The sequence below is a fragment of the Thermothielavioides terrestris genome, chromosome 5 (assembly GCF_000226115.1).
Source record: "Thermothielavioides terrestris NRRL 8126 chromosome 5, complete sequence".
Lineage (NCBI taxonomy): Eukaryota > Fungi > Ascomycota > Sordariomycetes > Sordariales > Chaetomiaceae > Thermothielavioides > Thermothielavioides terrestris.
Window position 1 is genome coordinate 4103886 of NC_016461.1, and position 27960 is coordinate 4131845.

Here is a 27960-nt window from a genome sequence, read left to right on the forward strand (position 1 = left end):
AACTTTCGCCTAACCAACAACTCGCTATTCCGCATTGAGCAGGATAAGAGTTTAGCTTTATATATTTTGCCTACTAAGCGAGCTAAGATCTTAGTTTAGGCTTACAATAGCTATAGACACTTTGCCGACGCTATAACTATATAGAAGCTTAGAGGGAGATTCTAGTAGCTAATATAAGTAGCTAATGTTAAGGCCTATTGCTAAGCTTATAAGACTTGCTAATTAATTAGTTAGAGCCTTCGTAGTAGTATTCTAAGATATATCGCTATCTTCTAGCCTATATAGCTTTTTGGCCTAGATTTTATTAGCCCTATTTCATTGGCTAGCCTAGATAGCCGACGATATATCCTTCTAGGAGTTAACTACTTTATTTGCTTCCTCTTTGCCTAAGCTTTAATAGAAGTATCAGCTTATATAGTCGCCTATACTATAGTGTATATCTGGGCTCCTATCGTTGGGTAGCTATAGTAGACCTATTCTAACAATAGTAGCTATTTTAGCAATACGACTTTTATCTAGATATTTCGATAGTATAGTATAGAGATGGTTTTTAGGCTAGTTTCCTACCTATAGAGCACTAGTATAATTGAGCGTTGCGTTAGGCTTATAAAGGCGTAGCTTATACAATAGGCAGTTAGATAGTTAGAAAGCTAGCGACATCTATAGCTAATAGCCCTCCTATCTATAGTTGTCGACATTAATACTCGATTCTCTCGATCTATTGGTATATCCCCTACGAAGGCTTTCTTAGGATTTGAGCCTATATATATATAGGTACTAGAGGAAGCGTATCTTTATATTATACCTAATATATTTAAGTCAAATAAAGATGTCGCTAACTATATCGTTTACTATATTGACGATTAGGACGAGTATCAACTGTATATCGCTTCTAAGTTAGCTATTAAAGCCGATAAGCATTCTAACGAGTAGCTAGTTCGATACTTTGCCTAAGGCTAGTAGGTTTTAGAACTTTAGGACAAGGAGTATAAGGATAGGTCGAAGTTTAATCCTCGATAAACTAGTCTATTGAGAGTTATAGGTATAGCGTCTCTATATATATATTAGGTCTAGCATATGTCGAAACCTAGCCCATTGTACAAGGTGTATATTGACCACCTCAAGGTATATAGATCTAGGGCATAGTGGATAATAGCTAAGGTAGAGGATATAGACTTGCCTTTGTAGATAGAAAAGTTGGCTAGCTCTGAAGAAGCTTAGGAATCTATTATTTAGGGTCGGGAAGTGATACTGGAATAGGTATAATAGGAGTAGAGGGAGGACAGTTGACCTTGACTTTTAGCCCTCTTTTGCGGTATTGACAGAGGGATCTTTATAATAGGCAGTTTCATTTATTATTGCGATGGGGTCATCGCATTATTATAGAGGGGGGAAGCTTGTAGAAGGTAGCACAGACCACCTTGGAGGATGGAGGAAATTAGTCATTATCAGCAGGGGAGCATAGAGAGCATTTAGCATAGCAGATGCTCACCTCCTATACTTAGAAAAATTAACCACCTCCACCGTTTGTTTTTACGGCCCCCACCTGCCTTGCCCAAGCACATTTCACATGCAATTCACCGCGGCCAAGCCTGGGCCGTTGCCTATGGCCAATCAGCAGAGCGCAGCGGAGCAGGGGGTGGCCCGGATGACCTTTTCCCTCGGTTGAGTTCACGTTGCGCAGGACGAAGTGATTTTACTGTGTATGGCATCCCATTGTATATACCCGTAGTCAACGTTTAAGACCCGGTTGAAAGTTACTAGTTGCTTTGAAGTCCGCATCTCGCTGCAGCAACTCGCAACGATGTGAAGGCTCGAGGCGTCCTCGGGTTCGTATCCGGCATTGATCGGTTGCCCTGGTTGTCCGGCAAAGCTCCGTCTCTAATCCGGATGCGGTCTCGGAACGGACGGGTTCCAGCATCATCCATCGAGCTGCCCCAGCCGGGAACAACACAGACAAAGGTTGAATTCAGATTGCAACAGAGCAAGGTGGGATTCATAAGCTGTCCCACAGAGGGCGCTCTCCTTTACATGGCCGATTCACTTGGACAACAACGCAGGCTGTTCTGGCTCAGAACTTGATAATGGGGCTGGCCCGGAAGCTTCCCCGTCTCGATCTGCTCCCCCACACCTCGAAGCTTCCCCGCGCTTCACCCCCGGATGCACCCCACAATGAACCCCAAAAAGCCCCCGGGTTTCTGTCGTCATTGCGTTTCCCGCGACGTGCCGCCAGCCAAACACCGGCTTGGAAATCCCAAGGCTGCAGCCCCAACGACTGGCTGGGAGCGCAACGGGAGCTTTATGCTTGAATGCCCAACTGCGACGCCCCAGACGACCGCGGGAGACAACTAGGAAACCCGGATCTCGCGCCAAGACAGCCCCTCGAGACCAAAAAGGGCAATGGCCGCCACGCCCGATGCACCCCTGCAGACGCGCGTGGTCGACGACAAGTCACCTCTCTGCATCCCCTTCATCCTCGAGCAGCTCGCCAAGTACAAGAAACAGACCGAGGGGCCGAGCAGTACACGGCCGTTCATCGTCGGGATAAACGGCGTGCAGGGCGTCGGCAAGACAACCCTGGTCCGCGCTCTGGCCGAGACCCTGCAGGATCGCGAGGGTCTCCCGACGCTGGTGGTGAGCATCGACGACTTCTACCTCACCCATGCAGACCAGCTTGCCCTGGCAGCGGCGCATCCAGATAATGCGCTGGTGCAGTACAGGGGCCAGCCAGGTGTGCTCTCCCAGCCTTCTACTTCCCATCCCCGCCGTTGCCGCCCCTAAACCCCTCTGGAAGCCGGGGAGAAAAAAGAACAGGGAGAGGAACACCTAAAAGCTGACGCTTGCCCCCAGGAACGCACGACCTCGCCCTGTTCGAGACCTTCCTAACCTCCCTCAGCGCCGGCAAGCCCACCCCGATCCCGCAGTACGACAAATCCGCCTTCTCCGGCCTCGGCGACCGCGTGCCGCCGTCGTCCTGGCCGACCACCAGCGCCACCAGCCCGCCGCAAGTCCTGATCCTCGAAGGCTGGTGCGTCGGCTTCCGGCCGCTGCCGGCCGACACGCTGGAGCGCAAGTGGCGCGCGCCCGGCGCGCGCACGCTGCACCGGCACAAGCTCGAGCACCTGCTCTTCGTCAACGACCGGCTGGCCGCCTACGACGGGCTGGTCAACGCGGCGCTCGACGCGTTCGTGCACGTCGACGCCGAGGACACGGCGTACGTGTACGCGTGGCGCGCCGAGCAGGAGGCGCAGCTGCGCCGCGAGCGCGGCGCCGGCATGTCCGAGGACCAGGTCGTCCGCTTCGTCGACGCGTACTACCCCGCGTACGAGCTGTACACGGACGGGGTGCGGGAGGGGGTGCTGGCGGCTGCGGGGAAGGGGACGGGGCGGCAGTTGAGGCTGGTTGTCGGGCGGGATCGGAGGGTGAAGGAGAGTATGGTGATATGATCTGGTAGAACGGTGCGTCGTAGACTAAAAAAGAGAGAGAGATCTACTTTAGATACCAGCTACATACCTAGCCATCTATGTGAAGTTACCTAGCTTCACCCCACTCTCTCTGCGATGAGAGATGCAGCTCCGTCCATCCCATGCAAATTAATAACAATAGATGTTGCCCAGGCACTGCTATATCCCGCCGCTTGTCGTCATCAAGTTTCGTTAGTCATAAAGTCGTCAACAATGGCGTGCTCTTGGTCGTTAGCTCGTTAATCATAAGCCAGGTTTTTTAAGTGGAAAAAAGTGGAAGAAAGAGAAGAGAGAAAGCGAGAAAAAGAAAAGAAAAAAATAGTTGTAAAAAAGAGAGAGAAAACGGCCAGCGCGGTAGAGCGACGAGAAAAATATCGTCTGTCGTATACACCCGTACCGTGGAGCAAACATACCACCGCGACCATAATCCCCCCTTCTCCCACCATTACACCCTCCACTTACCACCCCTCCGCAGTCGCAGTCGCTCAAAACTCGACATCCACATCCTTGCCCTGCATCATGCTCTGGCCCTCCTGCTTAAGGTCCTCGAGGGTGCGCGCGATGCCCTCCATCTTGGCGCGCACGGCCTCCTCGCGGGCGGCGATCTCGGCCTCGAAGCGCTGGACGAGCAGCCGCTTGGCGCGGCGGGCCTGCTTGAGCCGCCGCACGACGTCGCCGAAGCGGGCGAGGAACCAGTCGCCCGCCTCGTCCCACTCGTCCACCGACAGGCGCGCGAAGAACTCGTGCTGGTCCAGGCTGCCCTTGCCGCGGTAGTGCTCCAGCCGCTCCTCGATGCTGCCGCCCGCCGGCGGCAGCGCGCTCTGCTGCAGCGCCGCCGCCTGCGGGTCGAAGTCGAAGGCCTGGCTGCGCAGCTCCGAGTAGCTCATGGCGTGCAGCTCGGCGTCGTTGTAGTCGAGGCTCTGGCGGCGCTTGCGCGACGTGGCTGTGGACGTGGTGGGTGCCGCGTCCTGCGACGGCTCTCGGAGGCGGCGGCTGCCTGTCCGCCCCAGCGGCGCTGGGACTTCGCTGAGGAGCTTGTTCTGCGGCGGGAACAGCTGTTGCTGCGGCTGCGGCTGCGGCTGGGGCGGGCGGCTTGCCCGCGGCGTGCGCTGCAGCGCTTCCTTGAGCGCCTCCGGGTCGACGCCGGTGCTGGACGAGACGACTGCCGCCTTGGTGTCGTCGAAGTCGAGGTCTTCGAGTTCGAGTGGCGTCAGGTTCTCAAACACGGTCGACCGCTTGTGTTGGAGCTCTCGCTCCCGCTCCCGCTCCCGTTCCTGCTCCTGCTCGCGCTGCCGTTCCCTCTCGCGCTCTCGCTCTCGGTCACGCTCACGCTGCCGCTCGCGGTCGCGCTTGAGCCGCTCCTGTAGTCTGATCTTCTCGATGTGATTGCCTGCCTCCGCCTGTCTCTCGGGCGACAGATTCAGGCTCTGTGACTCTGGCGAGCAGTTGGGGCCACTTCGGTCTGACGATGCGTTGCTCTTAAGATCGCGGTTGTCTCGATACGCCAGCTTGGTTCTCCTCAGCCCGCTGGTCCTGGTGGGGGTCTCGAAGGGCTGGCGCGCTTCATGATATAAGTCGTCGGAGAGCTTGACGCTCTGGTCGTCAAAAATACCACCCGGCGTGGCATTGGTGGCCGGGGGAGAACCAGCAGGTGCCTCGGGCGCCTTGCTGGTGCTGGGCGGTGGGATGACCTTGAGGATGCCGTTCTCGCCAATAACAAACGGCAGGTTTTCGTCGTGCCTGGCCTGGGTGCGAGCGGGCTGGGCGGGTTGGGGAGCTTGGTGTGGCCTCGGCTGGGACTGGAGCTGGGGAGCATCGCTGTGGTGGCGGCCGTGGCCTATCTGGGGCACACGCAGCCTCTCCGACGCAGCCCTGCTCTCGCTGTCGCCAAACATGGAGGCGACGGTCGAGTCCTCCCACGCGTTGTGGCCGCGCTGGGTTTCGCGCGCCGTGTCCGAGGCCGACGTCCGCGTGCGCTGCATCGGGTGGTAATGCTGGGTGGGCAGGCTCATGGACGCGGTTGGCTGAGATGCGGCCGCGTTTCCAGGTCGACCGGCCCTGGGCACTGGTATTGACCTGGCAGTCGCGGGCGTGTCGGGGAGCTTTCGTTCCTGCCGAGCGGCGATGATTTCTGGTGGGGGCTGCAGCTGGGGGACCGGGAGTTGCGAGTGCTGGGTTGTCGCCTGGCTAACGGGTGCAGGCGTTGCAGGAAGGCCCACTACGCCTGCCCGGGGGCTGCTGCCGGGGCCACTGATGGTCCCGTCGGCCTGGCGCATAAACAGACCGATTGATCCCAGTTTTTTCTTTGTTGTCGGCATCATACTCAATCGCATCGGCGCAGACCAGAAACAGGGCAGCACAGCGCAGCGCAGTGATGGTGCCAGTGACTTGGAGCGAAACGACTGGCGATTGAGAGTCAGGCGGCGGCCGTTGTTTACTTGTTTACTTGTGTACGCGTGGTACGATGGTATACGTGTGGACAGGAGATGCGACAGCGCGTTGTGCGTTGTGGAGGGGTCAATCAAGCAGTGGAGGCAACTGGCATGCAGCAGCAGCTGGAGGCGCCGCACCGCAGGTTATTATCTGTTTCGCCCGACGGCAGGCTTGCGCCCCGCGATTCGACAAGGACTTCGCGAATTGGGGCAACGGTCGTGAATTGAGGCAACGGCGCGGCAGTGGATGCGGGGAGCCGGATGCGTTCTGGCTTCTTTGAACGTGGGAGTCCGGCATCATCGAAGTGCGTGGTTCCACTGGCAACGGTCTGCATTTTTTTTTGGCTGTCAACTGCAGGGGGTTGACCCGCTAGCTCGACGCGCTAGCTTGCCTCCTCCACACGCGGTCAGGTGAGCCGTTGATGCAGGGTCCGTCGAAACGGACGCAGCTGGCCCCAGTTGTTTTCTGAAACCTGCCACTCGTCTTCACCAATTCTGGTCGTCGTTAAAGAGGTCCCGCTAAGACTAATTTCCGGCCCCTGTCAACGCCACCCCCCCACCACAACTCGAAGTACTATAGCAGTACCGGCAGGGGGTCTTCGCGTATATTCTAGGGTATAGCGCGCTTAAAGGTAGGTAATAGCGCGCTTACATTGCGGGCTAGCTACGGGCTATCGCCGTATCTACGCTATATTAGTTAAATCTACGTAGTAGATGATATAACCTACCTTAGAGCTACTACTATCTTGCTATATAAGAATAGGTTATATATAGAGGCTATAGCTAGGCTAGGGAAGTATAAGACTATATTTGACTTAGGTAGAGTCTAGCTAGCTACTAGGTAGTAGTAGAAATATATTAAAATAAAAGAATTGAACTTAAATATCTACCTTACCTTTATCTTTATCTTTATCTTTACTACCCTTCCTACCCTAAATTTCTTTATACTATACTAATTAGCTACTAGCTAATTATAAAGTAGAGGTATAGTATATTTATAATATTCTATTTAATATTTATAAGATGTTTATATATCTAGGTTAAGGCTTTAGTATATTGCTTAGCCTCCTTTAAAGTATTTTGAGCTAGCTAGACTAACTCCTTAGTAGTAGTAGCTAGCTACTTAGTAGCTATAGCCTAATGCTTCGCCGTTAGAGTAACTCTCTCTTCAATACTTTACTAGGGCTTAGCCTTAGTGAGTAAAAGGTAAGCTATAGAGGTAGCGAAAGCGCTAGATATAGGTATATTAACGCTAGCTAAGGGCAGGGCAACGGTAGTCTCCTTATATATTATACCTTTTAATACTAGTTAGTTAAATATAAATATAAGGTAGCTATAGAGCTATATAGCTTATAAATAGTTATAATTAAACGCCTACTCTATACTTTAAGGTCGATAGGTAGAGGCTTATCCTTATCGACTTTAAAGATTTACTTATACTACTTAATAATCTCTAACTAAATTATAGAAGGCGGTTACTAGTAGCTTATTAATATTAGACTAGTAGTCGTTCATTAGTTAATGTTACTTATAAAAATATAGGACTTAGTATAGCTTTACTTAGTATACTTCTAGTATATATTGTTTAAATCTATATACTAGTTAGCGAATATAAATCTAATATATTAAAAAATATAACACTATACTTACTCTCTTAGAAATAGTAGGCCTATATATCCCTATTATAGATATATATAACGTAGACTATATATAACATTGTTTATACCTTACTATAGTTAGGCTTCTCTTTCTTCTTCTTAGTCTACCTAACGTTAGCTAGCTATTAACTAGTACTTAAATAGTACTCTTTACTAAAGACTTTATACCTAAGGACCTAGCTAGGTACTTCTAAGGGTTGTTAAACGTAACTAGCTTAGACTTATCCTTGTTAGCAAAGGTAGTAGAGGTAGTAGGGGTAGTAGAGGTAGGGGGAGCGAAAGGGGCTAGCTACTTACTAATAGCATTCTTGCTACTAGTACTAGTATTGGTAGTAGTAGTAGATATAGAGTATATATAGGAGTGCTACTACTACTAGCTAGAGGTAGTAGAGGCTAGAGGGGTAGGGGGGGCTAGCTACTTACTAGCAATGTTCTTACTACTAGTGCTAGTGTTGGTAGTAATAATAGGCGTAGAACGTATAGGGCAAGTATAAGAGCGCTACTACTATTAGCTAAAGGTAGTGGAAGGGGTGGTAGCTAGGGCGAAGGGGGCGGCGAGAGCTAGCTACTTACTAGTAGCGCCCTCGTTGATAGTAATAGTAGTAGTAGTAGTAATAGTAGTAATAGGTGTAAGGCGTATAGAGTATATAGGGCAGGGCTAGAGGCGCTACTACTACTAGTCGGGGGTAGTAGGAGGGTCGGCGATAGGGGCTAGGAGGGCGGTAGGAGCTAGCTACTCGCTAGTAGTAGGAGTATCGTTGTTAGTAGCGGTAGGGGGGTTGTTCTCCTTATATAGCTCTATATCGTTATATTTAAAGTTGCTATATAACTCAATTAGCTATTGTTAATCGTAATACTACTATAATTTCAACTGATTTTTCGATTTAACCGACTTATAGAGTATATAAAAAGTATAGATTAAAGCTATAATATAGCTAATTAGCTTCTTAGCGATAGCAACGATAGAAATAGCTTTAAATCAACTTATACGATAGTAGCGTAGGTGGGTAGGTAGGCGGCAATGGCTATAACTACAAGGTTGGAAGAAGGAAAGGAAAAAGAAGTAGGCAAAAGGCTCTAGAGCAATAGAAAAAGCTATAGCCTATATACCTATATAGTTTTTAAAGAATCGAAGGTTTCAATATCAACTATATAGAGTAAACATTATTTATTTTTTAAAATCTATCTAACTACAAAGTATCTAGACTAGTAGTAGAATAGTAGCTAGCTAGCACCTCTTCTATACTTATATTCTTTCTTTAGTTTCTCTATAAAGCTAAGCTCGGAGGTTAAGATAAAATTTCTATTTATCTACAATTTTATATAGTATTGAGCCTACTTTTAGAAACTTTAATCAACTCTATAAAGTTTATCTTAGGGCTAAGACTTAGACTATTAGCAACATTTACTATATTTTAATATTATAGAAACTCCTTTCTAAGCGCGTTAATCGGCTAGGAACTAAGCAACTCGTTTATAATCTAGTAGCTAGCTAGCTACTAATCTTCTAACTTCTAGCTATTAGTTATTACGAAGTTCTTTAAAGTTGGAGATAGAAATAAGGACATAAGGTAGTACGATCTAGTAGCTAGCTAGCACTTAACTAGAGAACTATATATTACTACTTATTACTAAAATATAAATAAAGGAATATCTAACCTTTAAATCTATTATAGATTCTCCTAAACCTTGCCCAATAGCTTCTTTAAAATATAGTTAAGATCCTTTTACGAGCTATATATTGCCTATATATTATCCTAGATCCTATATATCGTAGTTTATAACAATTATATTAGCTTCTAGACCTATAGGAATAGCTACTAATTAATAGAGACCTCGTCTAAGCTAGTAAGATCTACTAGCTATAGAACAACGCTATAGTATATCCTAAACCCCTTCGCTTCTAAGATACTAACTAGCTACTAGAAGTGCTTTAGCTATAACAAGTTCGTCAATAAGTAATAATACTAGATATATAAGCAAGGGAGCAACTAGCTCTTAAACTATATACACCTATAGCGAGGGATACTAATTAGCTTTAGAATTAAAGTATTCTACAAGAGCTAAGCAACTTAATCTACCTAGTTGACTACATTGTAGTAGTCTAGGTTACGACGTTTGTCTAGAGTAGCCTACCTAAGCGTAGAGACCTTAGTAGCAATGTTAGCAATACCCTAGGTAGTTAGCTATAATAGTTAGATAGCTACTATACCACTCTACTACTGCCTATCGTTGTACTATAGACTAGGGAACTAGTCTAGTATAAAAATGCTATTGAAGTCGAGAGGCTCGTTGGCATCGAACCACTTATATACTATCGATAGCTTATACGCAATTAGTGCTTAAGCCTACTTAAGTAGCCTATTAAAGCTCTAGCCGTTAAACTGCTCTATATATATAGCTAGGAGTATATAATTGAGACTCCTAAACTTAGCCTAGATTACTTTATTTCGGTAGTCTTATATATAATAATTAAAGTAAATAATTAAATTAGTAAAAGGGAAGGTACTAGCTATCTACTACTTTAGTATAGGCTTAACGTTCTTAACCTTCAAGTACTATCCTTCGACTATATTTGTTATAGTGATTTAGTAGAGTAGAGAGGTCGTATCTTATACCTAATACGCCTATAGTCGAATATTGTTTAGCTAATTGTTCTTTAAATACTACTTAAGCCTATTAGTACTAGTATAAACAATAGTAGCCTCAATAGACTCTATATAGCCTTTTTCTAAACGACAGCTTAGAAGAGTAGCCGCTATATAGCTAAGGTACTCTTTATTAATACTAATCTAGCGCTTTAAAGTCTCTTAGCAATACTTTATATAAAGGAGATGTTATATATATAGGAAGCTATACTCATTATAGCTAAATACCTCTTAAATAGTAAGTTGTTTAGCTATAGAGTCGTCGATAATTATATATTTTAGGAGCTAGCCCCTATTAGCTACTCCTCTATACTACTCTAGTAGTATATCTAAGTATACTACGATACTATTAATAGTCTACCTCTCTATAAAGAAGTAAATAGAAGGGAGCTAATAGCCATTGAAGTTCTAAACTATAATTGTAAATAGGTGCTAACCGCTATAGGTAGTCTTATAAATAGTATCTATAATCGCTAATTAGCTATACTTTTTTAGTATATCCAATAGGTCTCTATATACGAAGACCAATGTAGAGGAGTTCTTACTAGGTATAGTTAGTGCCTTATATTTATACTAATCACTATAGGCTAGTAGCTAGGTAATAGCTTCTACGAATTCTACTTCTTTAAAAACCTTATAGGACTATACTTTATAATTATTACATTTATAGAGCTTAAGAGATCTATAAAGGTTATAAATCTCCTAGGTTATAATATATTAGCCGCCTATATAGTAAAGATATACCCTAGCCTTAGGAGTTTCAACGTAGCTATATAGCTAATGTTCTATAGCGCTATCGCTATATCTAGTAGTAAGGAGGTAGGCAATATACTCTACAATAGTATATAGGCGTTTAACTATCTTAATGTCTTCTATTAAGTGATTATACCTATAGCGAATTGCAATATCAATAGTACTATCGTTATACTAAACCTCGTAGAGAGTATAGTAGTATAGCTCTATATTCTATAGCGCCCTATTGCATTTGCCTTGCCCTTTAGTCTTTTATAGTGTTTTCCAAAGGTAGTAGTAGAATATAGTCTTCATTTACTATTGCCTTAGGGCATCTCTTCTACTATAGAAATACGATACCTAGCGCTATTCGGCTTACTAGGCTATATATAGGAGGGTAAACTCGCCCTCTTTAAACTAATGTTCCTAGATCTTCTAAATATTATTGGGAATTGTAAAGCCACTATTTAGCGCTCTAGGCTCTAGTCTAGATAAACGAATTAGGGATATATACCTATACCTACGTCTAGAAGCTAGTTCCTCTATAGAGGAACTATCTCCCTTATCGAACAGTTCATTAAATAATATAGAGCTATCTAGTAGCTAGGTAGAGGCTAGAACAAGACTAGGAATACTGTTCAATTATAACGATTATACGATCAAAGGCTTAGGGATAGGGAAGAGCTAAGGCAATACCTACTAAGTAGCTAGATCGAAGTTAGGTTTAATAGATATATATTCTAGGACTAAGGAGCTCGCTATAGGTATAGTATTAGCAATTTAACGTTAGTAATTAAATTCGCTATTTAATTGAATAGTAGTTATATATTAAAGGGGACTAAAGGTGCTAATAGGCTATAGATACTATATTGTTTTATTGCTAGCTATATAGTATATCGTTTTATTGCTAGCTATATAGTATATCGTTTTATTACTAGCTATATAGTATATCGTTTTACTATTAGCTATATAACGTATTATTTTATTGTCAACTATATAAATTAAGCTAATCTATAGCTAGATCAATACTAAGCAACTATTAATTAGTAAATAGTAAAACAATAGAACTTACTTAGTATATCTTCTAGTTGCTAGCTATATAAAGCGAGCTAGTCTATAGTAGAATATTGGTCTATAGCTAGATCAATACTAAGCAACTACTAATTAGTAGATAATAAAAACAATAGAACTTACCTAGTATATCGTTTTACTATTAGCTATATAGTACGTCGTTTTACTATTAGCTATATAGTATATCGTTTTATTACCAACTATATAAATCGAGCTAGTCTATAGCTAGATTAATACTAAGCAATTACTAATCGGTAAGTAGTAAAACAATGGAACTTACCTAGTATATCTTCTAGTTACTAGCTATATAAAGTGAGCTAGTCTATAGTAGAATATTAGTCTATAGCTAGATTAATACTTAGTAACTACTAATATACACTAGTAGTAAACTAGTTAACTAACTTACTAATAAAATCTATTAGATATAGGCTAAATATATAGTTCTATAGCGATATAACGTTATAATATAGGTTAAAGCACAATGGAGGGTAGGTATAGACGTAGATTAGTTAGAGAAACGTAGGTAGAATATAAACTAGCGGTTGGGCAGCTGCTAACGCGATATAGGCGTAAGGACCACTGTGTAGAAATTGTTAAGCGGCGGCAAAAAGAGTGACTTCTAAGCGCGGGACCTACGGGTATCTGTAGGGACTACGGAAATTAGGCTTGGCGGGACCTCTTTAACGTCTACTCCAATTCTTCCTCCCGTAGCCACCGCGGCTCCTGACAGGCTGCCCTGTTCTTGTGTCCGCCTGCAGCTCCGATGGATGGGGCGCTGCCGCCCCTCCCCGGACTTTGCTCTTCGACCACTGATGATAAATGGCCCAGCGTCTAACTAACAGCCGTTGCATTCTACCCGCCGAACCTGCACGCTTTTTACCGATCAATACCCAACGGCCCCGGCCCCGCGCAGTCCAAGACGCCATAGACGCCCGACGATGAGCACACCCTCCCAATAGGCGATGCCAGACGCGACGATTGGCCTGCTGTCGCATCGATGCCCAATCGCAAGCTCGGCGCAAAGGGTCGCTGGTGTCGGCGGAGTAGAGGACGTGCCTGGGGGGGAAGGTCTAGGGCGGGATGCGCATGCCTTCGTACCCTACGACGGGGCTCATGATCGGAGGATGGGTGGCCGTACTGGTCTCCGATGTAGGACTCTGGAGACCCTCTTGTCATCTTGTGGACGATCAAGAGGAGCATGCGCCCTTGTTGAGTGGCTGGCTATCCATTGCTCATCTCTTTGAGGTCTGCAGATCAAACAGCAGCGCTGGCCTCCACTCTCCAAGACGGGGCGTCCTGCGTATGCACCCACAAATGGTGGTGACTGGGGAACTCTCTGGGGGATACAGTCGCCACGAGCAATTCGCGTGGACTCACGCCAGACCGCCCTGTTTTCTCTTTTTGAGAGACTGGAGGAGCCGGGAAGTGGCCGGCTCCGCGTCGACCTAGCATTGACTGCTTACAGGTCGAGTGTATGTACAAGTTGCGCTCGTGGACAGGATCACGGCTTGTTCCTCTTGTTCTTGGAGATTTTACTCCGCACGGGGGTCCGTCAACAGTCGTCGATTCTTGGTCGCGTCACTTGTACTGTGTAACCGGGCTCGTCGACTCATCCCGCTGGGCTGGGCCAGGGACGTGTTGGGGTGACCCTTGGGCCGTTAAGCGCAGCTACTGCGTACATTGCAGACCCCACGTCCGCCGATAAGATAAGCCCCACTATCGCCGCCTTCGGGGCGATTTCTAAGCCAGACAGACCTCCATGACTGGAATATCTCTCCATGCTGAATCGCTGTTGACCGACCTCAGCTTGTTTTCGCTGCCGCTATCGCCATGGCGCCGTCATTTGAAGAGCCAGAACCCGTCGAGGACGTGCTCACAAACCCTCTCAAGCAAAAGCCGCAGCTCGTGGCCCCCGAGCCAGAACACTGCCCAGGCCCGGAATCGCAGCAGGCCGGCACCGCCGACTCGTGCGCCGGTTGCCCCAACCAACAGATATGCGCCTCCGCCCCCAAGGGGTCCGACCCCGACATCCCGCTCATAACAGCACGCCTCGCCGGCGTCAAGCATAAGATCCTAGTCCTGAGCGGTAAGGGCGGCGTCGGCAAGAGCACGCTCACGGTGCAGCTCGCGCGCGCGTTTGCCACCAACCCGGACATCAACGTCGGCGTCATGGACACGGACATCTGCGGGCCGAGCATCCCCAAGATGCTGCGGGTCGAGGACGAGACGGTGCACGTCAGCAGTACCGGCTGGACGCCCATCTGGATCGACAACCTGGCCGTCATGTCGATCCAGTTCATCCTGCCGAGCCGCGACGCCGCCGTGATCTGGCGCGGGCCCAAGAAGAACGGGCTGATCAAGAAGTTCCTCAAGGACGTCGAGTGGGGCGACCTCGACTTCCTGCTCGTGGACACGCCGCCCGGCACGAGCGACGAGCACCTCAGCGTCAACACGTTCCTGCGGGAGAGCCACATCGCGGGCGCCGTGGTCGTGACGACGCCGCAGGAGGTGTCGCTGCTGGACGTGCGCAAGGAGATCGACTTCTGCCGCAAGGCGGGCATCCGGATCCTGGGCCTGGTCGAGAACATGTCGCTGTTCGTGTGCCCCAAGTGCACGCACGCGACCGAGATCTTCAAGGCGACCACCGGCGGCGGGCGCGCCCTGGCCGCCGAGATGGGCATCCCCTTCCTGGGCGCCGTGCCGCTCGACCCCAGGATAGGCATGTCGTGCGACCTGGGCGAGAGCTTCTTCGACGCGTTCCCGGACAGCCCGGCGTGCGCCGCGCTGAAGCAGGTGGTCAGGGGGCTGGCGCAGCAGCTCGGGCTGGACCCCGGGGAGGTGGTACCGGACGCGGATGCGGTGCGGGAGGGATAATACACCGGTGACCCGCATGCTTGGATGTAGCATACGACTTGGACTTACACCGGCGAAATGCGATAGGAATATCATGAATCATAATCTCCAGACCCCATCCTCCTCCGATAACCCTTTCCTCGATCGTTAACCTTATTTTCCTCCCTATCCTCCCGCCCCTCCACCACAACCATCCTTCGAAATACATCCCCCCCCACCCCAGTTCAAGCCTCAAGCAGCGCCCAGCTTTTTGGGCAGCTCCTCCAGCTCCTCGGCGCTCTCGAGGTCGATGATGCGTGTCACCTCGCTCGTGTTGCGCATCAGTTCCTTCGCGCCCGCGTACAGCATGCGCAGCTCGTTGTTGCACGTCGTCGGCAGGTAGTACAGCATCACGTAGGGCACCGACAGCCGGCCCGAGGGCTGTTATGAGACGCGGCAACGGCGGGTTGTTAACAAGCTAATCCCCGGCAAGCAGGTAGGCAGACAGGCAGGCAGTAGAGGAGGAAGAGGGGAAACGGACCAGCGTCAACGGGTAGCTCAGCAGCACGAACCGCGGCGAGTGGTCCGGCAGGTCGTCGGCCAGCTCCTCGAGCGACCTGTACACGGTTGCGTCGTCGTCCTGGCGGATTTCCTTGGTTTGCTTATCGATCAGGTCTGAGCCAGCGGGGTTAGCATTTGCTTCGGATGACCTGAACTTAGTTGGTTCCCCTTTCCCGGAAGAAAACGGCGGAGCGCGTGGGCAGAGCAAGGTTGAGTCGCAAGCCAGCGCAGCGAGACAACATACATACAGATGACGGCTTGCGGACTGTTGGACCGCGATGTGCCGAGGCGGAACTTGCGCAGGTGGTCCTTGGTCTCTTGCGAGAAGGTGTATAGCCTTGCTTCGGAGCTCTGGCAACAGCGGGTGAGCTCGGCAAGGGGGGGGGAGGGGGGAGAGAGGTCGTCGGGAGGGCGGAGCGGCTTACCATGATGGGCGATCTGGTTTGGGGTACTCCTCGGGATTCCACGCTTAACCTTTTGTATACGATGAAGCAGCTGGTCGCAAACCGTGAAGTGAATGCAGCTTCACGAAGTCGCAGTCAGATCAAAGGTGGGGTGGTTTCTGCTGAGATGCCCCGCACCGAACACTAATCCACACAGGTTCTCAACGCTCTCCCTCAACAGCCCCACATACCTGTGGTTAACTGCGGAGGAGCTGCCTACCTGACCTTGACGGGCCGGTTAACGGTACCTCAGCTGCAGCGCTTCCCGTCTCTCAGCCGTGTCATTGCTTACGCTTCCCGGGCGTGTGTGCCTCTGCCTGCCTAGGTACATAGGTAGCCGGTCTCATGTTCTCTCGCTTATCCCAAGTGGCACGCCATCTCTCGCGACCGCTGCCTAATCTCGCCCACTCATCGTCCGCCGCAGCATCCGGGATCTCCAGAATGACGAGCGTAAACAGCGCTGGCGACCCATCAGGGGCCGGGGCACGGAAAATCCACACGGCAGCGTGTCTGATTATTGGCAACGAGGTCCTGGGCGGAAAGGCAGGTTTATGACACCTGGGTAGAAGCGCGGCTGACTTGCCGAGCCTCAGGCTGACCGCCGGTTGCTGTAGACCAAGGACGTGAGCAAACCAGAGAGACCCTCACTACGTTGAGTACGGAAACTCATGATGGGGGGGTAGACAAATTCCCATTATTTTGCCAAATGGTGCTTTAACTTGGGAATCGTAGGCCATCTCCTTTCCTCCCTATTTTGATAGAGCCTCCACGTTGACGCAGGCCGCCAGATCCTGAAGAGGGTCGAAGTCATCGAAGATGACGAGTCCGAGATTATGGAGGCGGTCCGCCGCATGAGCAACCGCTACGACATGGTGGTAACAAGGTGTGTCATGTACTCCCGGGAATATCACCGCAGTGACTCGTGCTAAGAGAACCCCCCTAGCGGCGGAATTGGGCCGACGTAGGTCTCATTGTCCCTCTTTTGCATTGGAGGTCACTGGCAGCTCAACCCGTCCAGCCACGACGACATCACGTACAGGTCCATAGCCAAGGCCTTCAATCTCCCGCTCGTCCTCCACAAGGAGGCCTTCGCCCTCATGAAGCAGCTGTCCAAGCCCCACCCGAACCAGCCCAACTTCAACTGGGACGAGGACTCGCCGGCGCTGCGGGCGAAGCTGAGGATGGTGGAGCTTCCTACCGACGCCAGCCGGCCGCTGGATGAACAATTCCTCTTCCCCTGCAAGGATATGTGGGTGCCCGTGGCCGTGGTGAACGGCAATGTGCACATCCTCCCCGGCGTGCCGAAGCTCTGTGAGTAATAGCTTGGCTCGCCTCATTGCTCACTGGGGGGTGGCGCTGACGGGGTAAAACACATTGCAGTCGAGAAGCTGCTCGACGGGCTGACGCCGTACATCCTGCCGCGGCTGGCGGACCCCGAGGGCAGAGGCATCGCGCGAGTTATCATCTCGACGCCGCTGCCCGAGAGCGCCGTCGCTGCCTACCTGGCTGAGCTCGCCGAGAGGGTGGAGCCCAAGGGCGTCAAAGTCGGCAGCTACCCGCGGTGGGGCAAGAAGAGGAACACCGTGACGCTGGTCGGGAGGTATGCCTCCACGAGTCCTCCCTTTCTAGTTCTGCCTTTCCCCCTTTTCGTTCGGAGTTGCCTGCTGCCCATTCAGAACTGACATGTCGTGCAGAGATAAGGCATATCTGGAGAGCATCGCACCAGAGGTGGTCCACTATGTCAAAGGTCGGCTGGTGAAGGTCGAGGGGGAGGATGATGAGGACGAGGGTGCGTTCTGACGGATTCGGCTCTCGCCTATTCAATGTGACAAGCCTCTTCTCTGATTGTTTGTATCTACATCGTACTGTACGCAGTATGTAGTGCGTGGTCCTGCAAGCGAGCCCCGGGGCTTCCGGCGCGTTGAGTGCGCAACAGACGAGTCTCAAATGACAAACCGGGGAGAGAGAATGGTACTTTCCCCTTTGGGGTGGGCGCAGTAAGGGTTGCTGCAGGCTGCATATTCCAGGTACCCTTCTAGAAGAGGCCGATGACTTGTCGGTCGGAATAGGGGGCGGCACCATGTTTCTGTCCTGGGATTTCGGGCCCCGTCCCTTCAGTGGAGAATGGAAGCGAGATGTCTCTCCGAGCCGGCGTGTCGGTAACTTACCCCTGAAGATGGTTTCAATTCCATCGCGTTGCGGTGGCACTCTTGGCGCACGAAATCGAAGGCTAAAAGCGAAGGCTAGCTGCTTCGAACGCCCCACCTCCCTTATCTGCTGTGGGTACCGAGGTGCGAAGCTAAGCTCCAAGACCAGCAATTGGTTCAAGCTTCACCCGACCTCAGGAAGTTCATGATGCCATTTCGGTATGTTGGTGAAACCATGTCTTGCAATCGAGAAGCACTGTCCCTCTTGGACCGCTCTCAGCTACCCGTCTTCTACCGAGGATAGGTAGGGGAGAAAAGGGGGACAAGCGTAACATACCCCACGATCTGCCCGGAAAGTAGCAATATCAGATGTGGAGAAGCCCAATCCCAAAACTTCCCGATGGCGTCCCCTGTTCCTCAAACTCGACCCACAATATCGCACCCGCCATTAATCCGCCGTCTATGTACACAACACTAGCCAAACCCGTGCTGTGTCCGCCCAACGCTGCCGCAGGCATCGAGCCGGGAATTGCTGATGCAGTGATGCAGAGAATTGCATTCGTGTCGCGTCCGGTGGCCGGAGATGACCTGCGGGACGGCGAGTCGCACCCGACCTAGCGCCTGACTCGAAGTTGATTCTCCAAGTGATCTGCGCAGTGACCAGCCGACCCGCCTCCACGCTCGCTCCGCTGGGCCGGCACACGTGCTAAAGGGAGCACCCTTCGTCATCTCTCGTCGCTAACTACCCTCAGCGCTGCTCCACTTGGCCACATAGCTGGCAATGTAGTGTACTGTGTAATGGGCAGGTGGTTCCATCCCAAGTTGCTTCTTTCATCAACCAAAAGAAAGCCTAGAGAGCTGTTTGCCCTTCAAAGCTGCCAACATCTTCCCCCAAGTTGGGCGTCTCTCGGCTGAGTACGGAGTACTGTACATATGCCGGTCTTACCGTCTGTTCCGCACTCGAGCTTTGCGGCACAGGCAACGGTGGAAGCCACAGTTTGGTGACATTGATTCTGGCCTGAGACAGCTGGGCCGCTGAGTTGATGGGAACAGGCTCGGTGTTGCATGGCAGGCACTGGAAAAAGAACATAACGTTAGACTCCTTGCCAAGTTGTCGTCAGCCTCACCCACCGTTGTGCATTTGAGCTGCGGCGTTCTTTGTGGATGACCTCCTACGTCCAGCGGGGTCGGAACCATCCACGGCTTGGCTTGGCTTCTCTGTGCAGCCTGCAGCGTGCAGCGAGGCGGGTGGTCAGGACCGCTCATGCATCCGTGCCTGGCATGCCTAGAAGCTAGGTAGTTAGCTACACTACTTGATTGCTCGCACTAAGGTAGTAGGTTAGAGGTGAGCAGATGGCATCACAGTGGGAGAAATGCCCATTCAAGTCGGCCACCACTCTTCCTGTCGACCTGATTGTGTGTATCCATAACAGGCCACCGCAACATCTCGCTCAGAGAGCTCTCACCATTTGCAGGGAAGATGCTTGCTCGAGTTCTGCTTTCGACACCGGCCATCCTCTCCACATAAATACACAGTACACCTTCAATCACGGACCAGGGCGCTTGTGACGCGGTTGTGGAGGGGAGCTGGCATCTACAAAGCAGCTGTGAATCGGAGCCTCGAGAAATGTCGTCGTGGAAAGACAGGCCTGACGGGTGAACGTTGCTTTCCCTAGGCCTTGAGCCACCTCAAAGCCATGTCTTTGAGAGGGTCAGAACATGGCAAGAAACATGAAGCTTTCGTTCGGTCTGCCACCGTGCGAGCAACACGGCGGCCAATTTGAACTGTCACCCCCAAAGCGGACAAGGCGGGCAGACGGGCCCAATCGGCAGGTCCGGTGCGTTTCCTGGTTGTCCACCCCCAATTCACTGTGTGCGTAGCGGCGCGAGCCCGCCCCCCATTTGCCAATCACAAAGGGGGCAGGCCTAACTAACCCACAGCGGTCCCCAGAGACGGCACACGGACCTTCTTCTCGCTCCCAGGCCTTTGCCTGCTTCTTCTTCTCGCCCAAGCCTCCGAACCTTGACCTTTCCCAGGCCTGTGTGCTGCGAGTTCCTTCCGACCTGCCTGCCACAGTGCAATTTCAGGGTATTTCTCGGCCAGTTCTCCGTCCTTCTTCCTTCTCCTCGCTCGATCCTGGGCCGATTGAGAGACTTTGCCGGGACGCCGCGCGTCGCTCGTCGATTCACCAGCAGCCCGCCAGATTCTCGCGAGCTTCCGAGCTGCTCAACGCAGAGTAACGCCAGGCCGGCCTCTCCTGTCTTCCCCTCCCTCCTCGAGAGTGGTCCAGACCCCCCCAAGGGTTCGCGTCGTCCAGTGAAGTTCACCCGCGCATCGCGCCATCTTTCTTTCTTTGGATCACCTGCCTTCGCAACGTCGGCTCCAGGATCCCCCTTCCATCGCGCTTCGCGAACGCACCGATCCTGTGCGGTTGCCGAGTTGACCCCGTCATCCGGAGCTGTCTCCCTTGTCTCAGAGCGTCCCGCAGCCTTTCAATTGCAGCTCGGGAGCTTCGATCCGATTGACGTTTCCTCCCTCTCCTTTTCGCACTTTTCTCACATTCAGCCACAACGATGGCCTCCAAGGTTTGTTTTTTCCCCTGACCCGACTGACCAGCCGACGCCGATCAAGGTCGCGCCATTCTTCGCGCATGCACTCCTCCCCCATTCCCGCTGGGCATTTCCTTTCGCTGACGCCCGCCTGTGTGCACGCTGCAGTTCACGCGAGAATATAAGCTGGTGGTGGTCGGCGGTGGTGGCGTCGGCAAGTCCTGCCTTACCATTCAGCTGATTCAATCGCATTTCGTCGACGAATATGACCCGACCATTGAGGGTGCGCGATCCTCCCTGTTCCTGCATCCGATCTGTGCTTGCGGCGATCGCGATTGGCTGACCCCGTCCTGCGCGCAGACTCGTACCGGAAGCAGTGCATCGTCGACGATGAGGTGGCGCTGCTGGACGTGCTAGACACGGCGGGTCAGGAGGAGTACTCGGCGATGCGGGAGCAGTACATGCGCACCGGCGAGGGCTTCCTGCTTGTCTATTCGATCACGTCGCGGGAGAGCTTTGAAGAGATCAGGACTTTCCAACAGCAGATCCTGCGAGTCAAGGACAAGGACGCGTTTCCCATGGTGGTGGTTGGCAACAAGCTTGACTTGGCGAGCGAGCGCAAGGTCTCGGTCGAAGGTATGTCAGATTGCCGGAAAGGGGGGTAGGTAGCCTGCCTGGTGCGCCTTGCTGACCCACGCGGAACGTGCAGAGGGCAGAATGCTGGCGGAGGAGTTCAAGTGCAAGTTCCTCGAGACGTCAGCCAAGACCAACACCAATGTGGAGCAGGCCTTCTACGAGGTCGTGCGGGCGATCAGGAGATACAACCGCGAGATGCAGGGTGGGCCGGCCGCGGCAGGCGGTCTCGCGCACAACGCCGGCGGCATGGGCAAGATGGACATGGCCGACGAGGACACCGAGGCCGGTTGCTGCTCCAAGTGCGTTCTGATGTGAAGGGCAGGAAAAGGAAACCAATCGTTTGGAACTTTTGCTGTCTGCCGGCGGAGAAATGGCCCTCCCACGGTACCTCGACCTCCGGGGCGTGAGGAATGGAGGAAAGGTCAGTGCTTGTACATTGGAGGGGTTGATGGCGAAGTGGTGCGGTGCCTTGGATCTTGGGGTGTGTTCTGCCCTGCACACGAGTCACGGCGGGAACATTTTGCATGGGCTGGGTGTTGGCTTGCTCTTCCAGGCTGGGCCAGTCACTGCGCTGCCGGGCACCCGAGGCAAGGCGCGACAACAGTTTGCCAAGCGCAAAGCATGCGCTCAAGGCGAACCGATGGGCGGCAACGGCTGCCCGTTTGGAATTTTCTCTTTGGGAGTTGGTGAACTAGACACATCGGTTCACTAGGGCTCCTCTCAGAACTTGTAATTCATCTTCTTTTTTTTTTTTTTTTTTTTTGTTGACGGTCAGCCCTCTGCTCGGTCCTGCGGATTGTTTCACACTTGCAAAGGCCCGCTTGCGTGTTTCCAGCTCCATTGAGCCTTTGTAGAACCAAGACGACGTCACGGAAGCAAGCAGGCCAGCAATCGTGTCGGCGCAGCTCCGGTATCAATCGGACAACCGCCAAGCTGCCGGTACCGGTGCCAGTGCCGGTGCGGGAAACCAACAGCATAAGACGTGCATCGATGCTACTGTGGCCCACTGTATCGCATCCTCGGTATAACATCCTCGCTATGTTTTCTAGAAACATCTCTGCCGGCATCCATGGGAGGCCAGGTTACACGAGCAGTCAGCCACGTCTGGAATCCATCTCGGCTTCTATTTCTCCCTCCAACACCACCCTCAGGTCTGTGTGTGCCGCAGCGGAACCGAGAATCTGTCAGTTGCAGGCGGCAAAGCAGCGTAAGCCATCTACGAGACTGGCTAGCTCGGACAGAACGGAGAGGGAGAAGGTGCTCGTACGCAGCGGACCTGTAGTCAACCGGCGTATTCGACAACGTCAGCCGCAGCCGCCTGCCGCAGCCCGCTTACCGCCCCGCCACTGGGGGCTGGTGTCAGAGTTATTGATTTCTTGCAGCCGTTACGAGATCTGCAGTCAGCTGCGGTGGCACAGCGAGGGTTCACCGCATGGCCGATGACGCAACATGACACAGCAGCCTGACGGGCAATAGTGTACGGGTAGTTTCAAGTTGCAGTGGATCAAGATTCGGATTGCGACTGGGAAGGGAGTACAGAATACGGATTATGGAATAGTGTTATCCGATTCGAGCGCATCCGCCCCCCATTTCGATCCGCTCCTTGTTTCGATCTGACACGGGCCGCCGCCCAGGCTCCACCTCCGCCGATCGATAAACCGGGCCGGCGCCCGGCCAAACGCGGTTGGATCGACGCCCCGAGTTTTGCGGCGGCACAACCTAAAATCGACTTCAGGGCAGGCCGAGACATATCTCATAAAAAAACAAAACCAAAAAAAGCCCCAACGACTAGTGTAACCCAATGACCAACCCCGAACCAACCAAACCTTCTTCCACCCTCATCCCCGGGCGGCTCCCCAGGCAGCGCGTCTCCCGCGCAACCGACATCCTCCTCGACCCGGGCGGGAAAGCCGCCCAGCCGCGCTACGCCGCCTACGTCCGCGCCCGCCACCGCTTCTGGGAGGCCTTCCCGCGCGGCGGCGCCTACGTGCGGCTGCCGACGCCCGGCGCCGACCTCGAGTGCGGCTTCCACGCGCTGCGGCTGTCCATGATGCACCAGCTCGCGCTCTCTCCTGATGATGATGATGACGGGGTTGTTGCTGCTGATGCCGGTGGGGCTGGCGTGGGGGCTGGTGCGGGGGCTGGGGCTGGGGCTGGTGATCAGCTTCATGATCAGGACCGTGATAGTGGTGGCGGCGGCGGCGATGGTGGTGGTGATGGCGGCGTAGTGCGCATCCGCATCCCGACGTTGGCGGAGCTGCGGCACGTGTACCGCACGGGCGCGGTCGCGCGGGAGAACGCCGCGGCGGGGATGGACAACGACAGCTGGTTCACGGCCGACCAGCTGGCGGCCGTGTTTGCGGAGTGGGGGCGGCGGTATCTCGACGGTTCCGGGGTGCGGTGTCAGATGGGCTACGTCGCGGACGACGGCGTGCCGGTCATGATGAACACGCCCTGGGTCGATACCGGGGAGGTCGGCGAGGGGATTGTGCGCGTGTGGGTGTACAATGATGGGTGGTCGTTGAGGGGCGGGGTGGGACATTTCGAGGGGTTGAGGAGGCCCACTGAGGAGGAGTTGGCGTCGCTGTCAGAGGGGAGGGATGAGGACGGGAGTGGTGCGGAGGAGGATGGTTCAGTTTGAGTCGGGAACGGGCATCACGAATTCAGTCTCCATGACGCAGCTCTTCGAGGTCGCCGGGGCGGATTGCGATCCAGACTCGCGAACGATTCAGACCCGCAAACTACGGCCTCGCCGCCGCCGCATCTCGGAGTTCAGCTCGTCCACGGAAGTCGTTCATGAAGGCCTTCTACGTCCCGGAGGGGCCGTGCCTCATCAGGACGCCACCGGTCGCCTCGCGCAGCCCTTTCACAGCCTTTGCACCCGGAAAAGTCAACTGGGAGCGCAGTCTTTCCGCGCCGCTACTTCTTACGAGTTGAGCTTGCCGCCATCCCTGTCAGCCCTGTCTGCCAGCGTTGCAGATGAGGGGCCATCGGTTTGGAACACCGGGATCCAGGATGGCCATGTGATTGCGCCGGCGTCCACCTGGGTTGAACAGGAATGCCAAGGCGACTGCCAACGCCACGGAAAGCAGGAGGTGCTGGCCGTCCCAGTTGTTATGTTTGAGGAGATGGACACAGACGAGACGCTGCTGTCGCCGCCGTATTCGCCGTGGAAAGGCACTTTCGATGTCATCGTTCTCGATGACTGACGCAGACGTCACCATGGACCGGAACAGGTTGGCAACATGTTAGACTAGGACGCCATCTCAAGCGGCGTTGTGGCTTGAGCTTGCAGACGATGATGGGTGACAAGAACGGTGGTGGAAAGAAACAGGGATAATGAGACGAGCGCAATGACAAGGACGAGCAGCGGTCAGGCCGCGCCTAGAGACCAGAGAGATAGATTACAGAGAGCAGGATGCTTCCCTCAATTGCCCATCCAAGACTGGGAACTCCTCGTCCAAGCCTGCCGGGAGTGGTTCGCATCAGTCCCGGGCCATCTCCACAGTCCAGATATTCTGCTCGTGCTTGGCTCGTCTCTACCTGACATAGCGCATGCGCACTCTTGGCCGTCACGAAGAACAGGACGCAGCACTCAGCACATAATCAGACCCCTGCCCTTGAACCCCGTACACTGCCTGCCTCCCCCCTACAACTTCGATGACGAGTCCGCCTCGGGGTCGATCTGGATAACCAGCTTGCCAAACTGCTTCCCAGCCTTCATGTCGTCAAACAGCCCGTCGATGGCCTCGATGTTGTCCAGCCCCTTGACGACGCGGCTGACGACGGGCCGGATCTTGTGCTCGCGCACAAACTCGACCATGTCGCGGAACTCGGCCTTGGACCCCATGGTGGAGCCCCTGAGCTCGACTTGCTTCAGCGTCGCCTGCATCAGCCAGTCCATCTTGGGCCCGACCGTCATGCCGTAGCTCACGATCACGCCGCCCGGCTTGAGCAGCTTCACCGTCTTGCCCACCACGTCGCCGCCGGCCCCGTCGATCACCGCGTCCAGGTACGGCCGCTCGGCCGGCAGCAGCCCGCCCAGCGCCTTCTCCCACCCGTCGCGCTTGTAATTCACCCCGCCAGCCGCGCCCATGCCCTTGGCCCGCTCGATCTTCCCGTCGTCCCCGCTGGTGACGAACACGTTGCACCCCCTAGCGACGGCAAACTGCAGCACCTGCAGCGCCACGCCGCCGCCGATGCCGGTGACGAGCAGATTCCTTCCCGGCTCGGCATTGCCGCTCTTGCTGACCAGCGCCCGCCACCCAGTCACGCCGACGAGCGGCAGCGCCGCGCCCTCCGCCGGCGTCAGATGCTCGGGGGCGCGGACGACGTCGCCCTCGTCGACGACGGCCCACTCCTGCGCGGTGCCGACTTCGCAGCCGGCCGAGGCGCCGATGATGCAGAAGCGCTTGGCCTGGTCCTCGGGCCCGTCCGGCGCCGCGTCCCACCCGCGCGTCGGCACCAGCAGCACCGGCTGGTCGAGCAGCGTGGCGCGCGCGGCGGCCGAGCAGCCCGGGCCGAGCTGGACCACGGTGCCGTAGCCGTCGGCCAGCAGCGGGTGCGCGAAGGAGATGCCCGGGTACAGGTGCTGGCGGATGAACAGGTCGCGGTGGTTGAGCGCGGCGGCGGCGAGCTTGACCAGCACTTGGCCCGGGCCGGGGGTCGGTTTGGGGACCTCGTTAAGTTGGAGGCTGGTGAGGGGAGGTGGGAAGTAAGTATGAGTGAGTGGATTGTGGGTTGTGATAGTAGCAAATAGCAAAATAAGGGGGTGGAGGCTCACGGGTAGTAGACCTGGCCGGGCTTGCCGTCAATTTTCTTCACGGTGAGCGAGTACGGCATTGTGGTGGGTACTCGAGTAAGCGAAGATGTGTGTGATATGTGTGTGATGTATTTCGACGGTTATTATTCCGTACAATGAGAGCGAGTGCGCTACTGATATCTGTCTGGCATCGACTTGACGAGCAGTTGGGCGTCTTGCTTTCATATATACACAACAACACACATTGTGCGGCAGAGGTGACGCCGGAGTGGCGCACCGCGTCGCCGGCATCCGCTTGTGCGGGGATGTGGAGACTTGACCTCGGCCCAACGCCGACCTGGGTGGCCGGCAAAATCTCCATTATTAATCCGCCGCTGCGCCTCCGGAGCCACGTAATCGGGAGTACCGTACCCCGGCCTACTCCACCGCGAACACGGGCACGGGCACGGCATCGCTGCCCGTAGGCTCAGACCAACGCGGGAAAGCCTCCTCTGCACCAGATCGACGTCCGGCCTGGCATGGGTATCACAACGAGATTGCAGGCAGGAAATCGCCAGGGCCCTTCGTCCCTCCCCAGCATCCACCATCACCCTCAGTCGTGCGTCGTCTTCCGCTTCTTGGACTTGCCCCCCGTGCTCTCCTCGGGCGGCACAAACTCGCGCTCCCTCTCGCGCTTCTTCTCCTCCTTCTTCTGCTTGGCCTTTTCGGCCCGTTCGGCCTCGGCCGCCCGCTGCTTCGCCTCCTTGCTCAAGAAGTACTCGCCGCTCTCGATCTGCATGTCCACCTTGCTCTTCTCGGGCGCCGGCGGGAACGGCGTGTACGGCTTCTTGCTCTTGTCCGTGACTTTGAACGGCTTCCGTCTCTTGGACAGCGTGCGCTTCTTGAAGTTGGGAAGGTACCGGCTCCAGTCCTCGTGTGCCAGCGCCGGGTCTTTTGCCAGCTCCCGCTTGATCCTGCCACCCACTCGGTTAGCTGCCGTTGCTGCACGGCACCGGTTACCGCTCCGGCTGCGGCAACTCACATCAACTCCTTGATCAGGTAGATGGGGTGGATGTTCTGCATCGTGTCCTCCACCACCCGCCTGACTTCCTTCAGCCCCTTATACGGGCCCATAACTGAGACCGTGTTGCCGTGCACCAGGATGTAAGTTTGCGTCAACAGCTCCAGCGCTTTCAACGCTGCTCGTTTGTCAGCCATCGCCGTTTCCGGCCAAGGACGAGCCCAAGCTGCAACTCACTTGTGCCATTCTGCCCCAAGATCCGTTGCCGCCTTTTGACGAACCGCTCCTTGTTCCGCACCATGTTCCGGATCTTGATGATGTCGCAGGCCATCCCGTCCTCCAGGATCTTGATGGCCTGCGGGGCCGGTACTGACCGCGCCAGCAGCTTGATCAGATCGCGGGCATTGAGAATCGCTGCGGGATCGAACGTCTAGGCATAGCCGTCAGCATATGCCTACACGGGGCATCCGGGACCGGCCAGCGTGGTCGCCTCACCTTCCGTGTCGTCTTGACGGTCATGGAACCCTCGACGAGATCGAGCGTCGCCTTGATGCCGTGCTTGTCGAGCGCTTTGGTGACCAGCGGCCATGCGTCCTTGAGATAGCGTTCGCGGTACTTGGGGAAAAGGGTCATGAACGACGATTCTTCGAGGAACGGGCCGGACGAGTCCTCCTTCGTGAACGGTTCGATCTTCCACTTGTCGATGTCGTCCGTGTCCCACGGCTTGTCCTTCTTGTGCGTCGACGGCATGATCGTTTTTTCTAGGTCTGGGTGGTGTGTTGATTTATGCAGTGTCGGTGTTGGCCGATCGGTCGGGTCTGCCTGAAGCGGGTTGAACTTGGGAGCCTCTCTAGATGTGTACGGACGGACCTGAGATAGTGGTCAACTTGCTTGCATCGCTTCCAAGGTTCTGGAAATTTTTGGGGTGCAGCACCTTGCAGACAGTGTCGCGGCAGGCTAAGGTGGGGCTCACTACCTAACGTTAACGCTGTGGCTGGCTAACAGTTAACTACAGTACCTACCT

General features: G+C 53.4%; 9 protein-coding genes across 9 annotated transcripts; 5 read left to right on the plus strand and 4 right to left on the minus strand.

Moving 5' to 3' along the window:
• Positions 1–2200: 2200 nt before the first annotated feature.
• On the plus strand, positions 2201–3698 carry THITE_2122738 (uncharacterized protein). The gene is made up of 2 exons (XM_003657180.1): positions 2201–2731; positions 2851–3698. The coding sequence occupies exons 1-2, from the start codon at positions 2401–2403 to the stop codon at positions 3444–3446; spliced, it is 927 nt and encodes a 308-aa protein (XP_003657228.1). The 5' UTR covers positions 2201–2400; the 3' UTR covers positions 3447–3698.
• Positions 3699–3949: 251 nt separating this feature from the next.
• THITE_2147627 (uncharacterized protein) lies at positions 3950–5797 on the minus strand (the record flags this gene model as incomplete). The annotated part of the gene is made up of 1 exon (XM_003657181.1): positions 3950–5797. The coding sequence occupies one exon, from the start codon at positions 5795–5797 to the stop codon at positions 3950–3952; it is 1848 nt and encodes a 615-aa protein (XP_003657229.1).
• Positions 5798–13713: 7916 nt separating this feature from the next.
• On the plus strand, positions 13714–15283 carry THITE_2122740 (uncharacterized protein). Its single transcript, XM_003657182.1, has one exon. The coding sequence runs from the start codon at positions 13836–13838 to the stop codon at positions 14877–14879; it is 1044 nt and encodes a 347-aa protein (XP_003657230.1). The 5' UTR covers positions 13714–13835; the 3' UTR covers positions 14880–15283.
• A 1-nt stretch (position 15284) lies between these two features.
• Positions 15285–15973, minus strand: THITE_2122744 (uncharacterized protein). Its single transcript, XM_003657183.1, has 3 exons — positions 15824–15973; positions 15647–15749; positions 15285–15512 (listed from the first exon to the last, which is right to left on the minus strand). The coding sequence occupies exons 1-3, from the start codon at positions 15824–15826 to the stop codon at positions 15316–15318; spliced, it is 303 nt and encodes a 100-aa protein (XP_003657231.1). The 5' UTR covers positions 15827–15973; the 3' UTR covers positions 15285–15315.
• Positions 15974–15997: 24 nt separating this feature from the next.
• Positions 15998–17641, plus strand: THITE_72406 (uncharacterized protein; the record flags this gene model as incomplete). The annotated part of the gene is made up of 8 exons (XM_003657184.1): positions 15998–16384; positions 16456–16464; positions 16525–16569; positions 16630–16724; positions 16785–16802; positions 16860–17152; positions 17222–17441; positions 17536–17641. The coding sequence occupies exons 1-8, from the start codon at positions 16187–16189 to the stop codon at positions 17639–17641; spliced, it is 984 nt and encodes a 327-aa protein (XP_003657232.1). The 5' UTR covers positions 15998–16186.
• Positions 17642–20396: 2755 nt separating this feature from the next.
• On the plus strand, positions 20397–21699 carry THITE_2122749 (uncharacterized protein). Its single transcript, XM_003657185.1, has 4 exons — positions 20397–20574; positions 20707–20821; positions 20899–21174; positions 21248–21699. Exons 1-4 carry the CDS (start codon positions 20563–20565, stop codon positions 21487–21489), a joined length of 645 nt encoding a protein of 214 aa, XP_003657233.1. The 5' UTR covers positions 20397–20562; the 3' UTR covers positions 21490–21699.
• A 1123-nt stretch (positions 21700–22822) lies between these two features.
• On the plus strand, positions 22823–24171 carry THITE_2122750 (uncharacterized protein). Its single transcript, XM_003657186.1, has one exon. The coding sequence runs from the start codon at positions 22976–22978 to the stop codon at positions 23813–23815; it is 840 nt and encodes a 279-aa protein (XP_003657234.1). The 5' UTR covers positions 22823–22975; the 3' UTR covers positions 23816–24171.
• A 439-nt stretch (positions 24172–24610) lies between these two features.
• On the minus strand, positions 24611–26272 carry THITE_2122751 (uncharacterized protein). Its single transcript, XM_003657187.1, has 2 exons — positions 25958–26272; positions 24611–25868 (listed from the first exon to the last, which is right to left on the minus strand). The coding sequence occupies exons 1-2, from the start codon at positions 26014–26016 to the stop codon at positions 24824–24826; spliced, it is 1104 nt and encodes a 367-aa protein (XP_003657235.1). The 5' UTR covers positions 26017–26272; the 3' UTR covers positions 24611–24823.
• On the minus strand, positions 26273–27886 carry THITE_2122753 (90S preribosome/SSU processome component KRR1). The gene is made up of 4 exons (XM_003657188.1): positions 27432–27886; positions 27174–27366; positions 26958–27114; positions 26273–26889 (listed from the first exon to the last, which is right to left on the minus strand). The coding sequence occupies exons 1-4, from the start codon at positions 27684–27686 to the stop codon at positions 26529–26531; spliced, it is 966 nt and encodes a 321-aa protein (XP_003657236.1). The 5' UTR covers positions 27687–27886; the 3' UTR covers positions 26273–26528.
• Between the last annotated feature and the right edge of the window lie 74 nt (positions 27887–27960).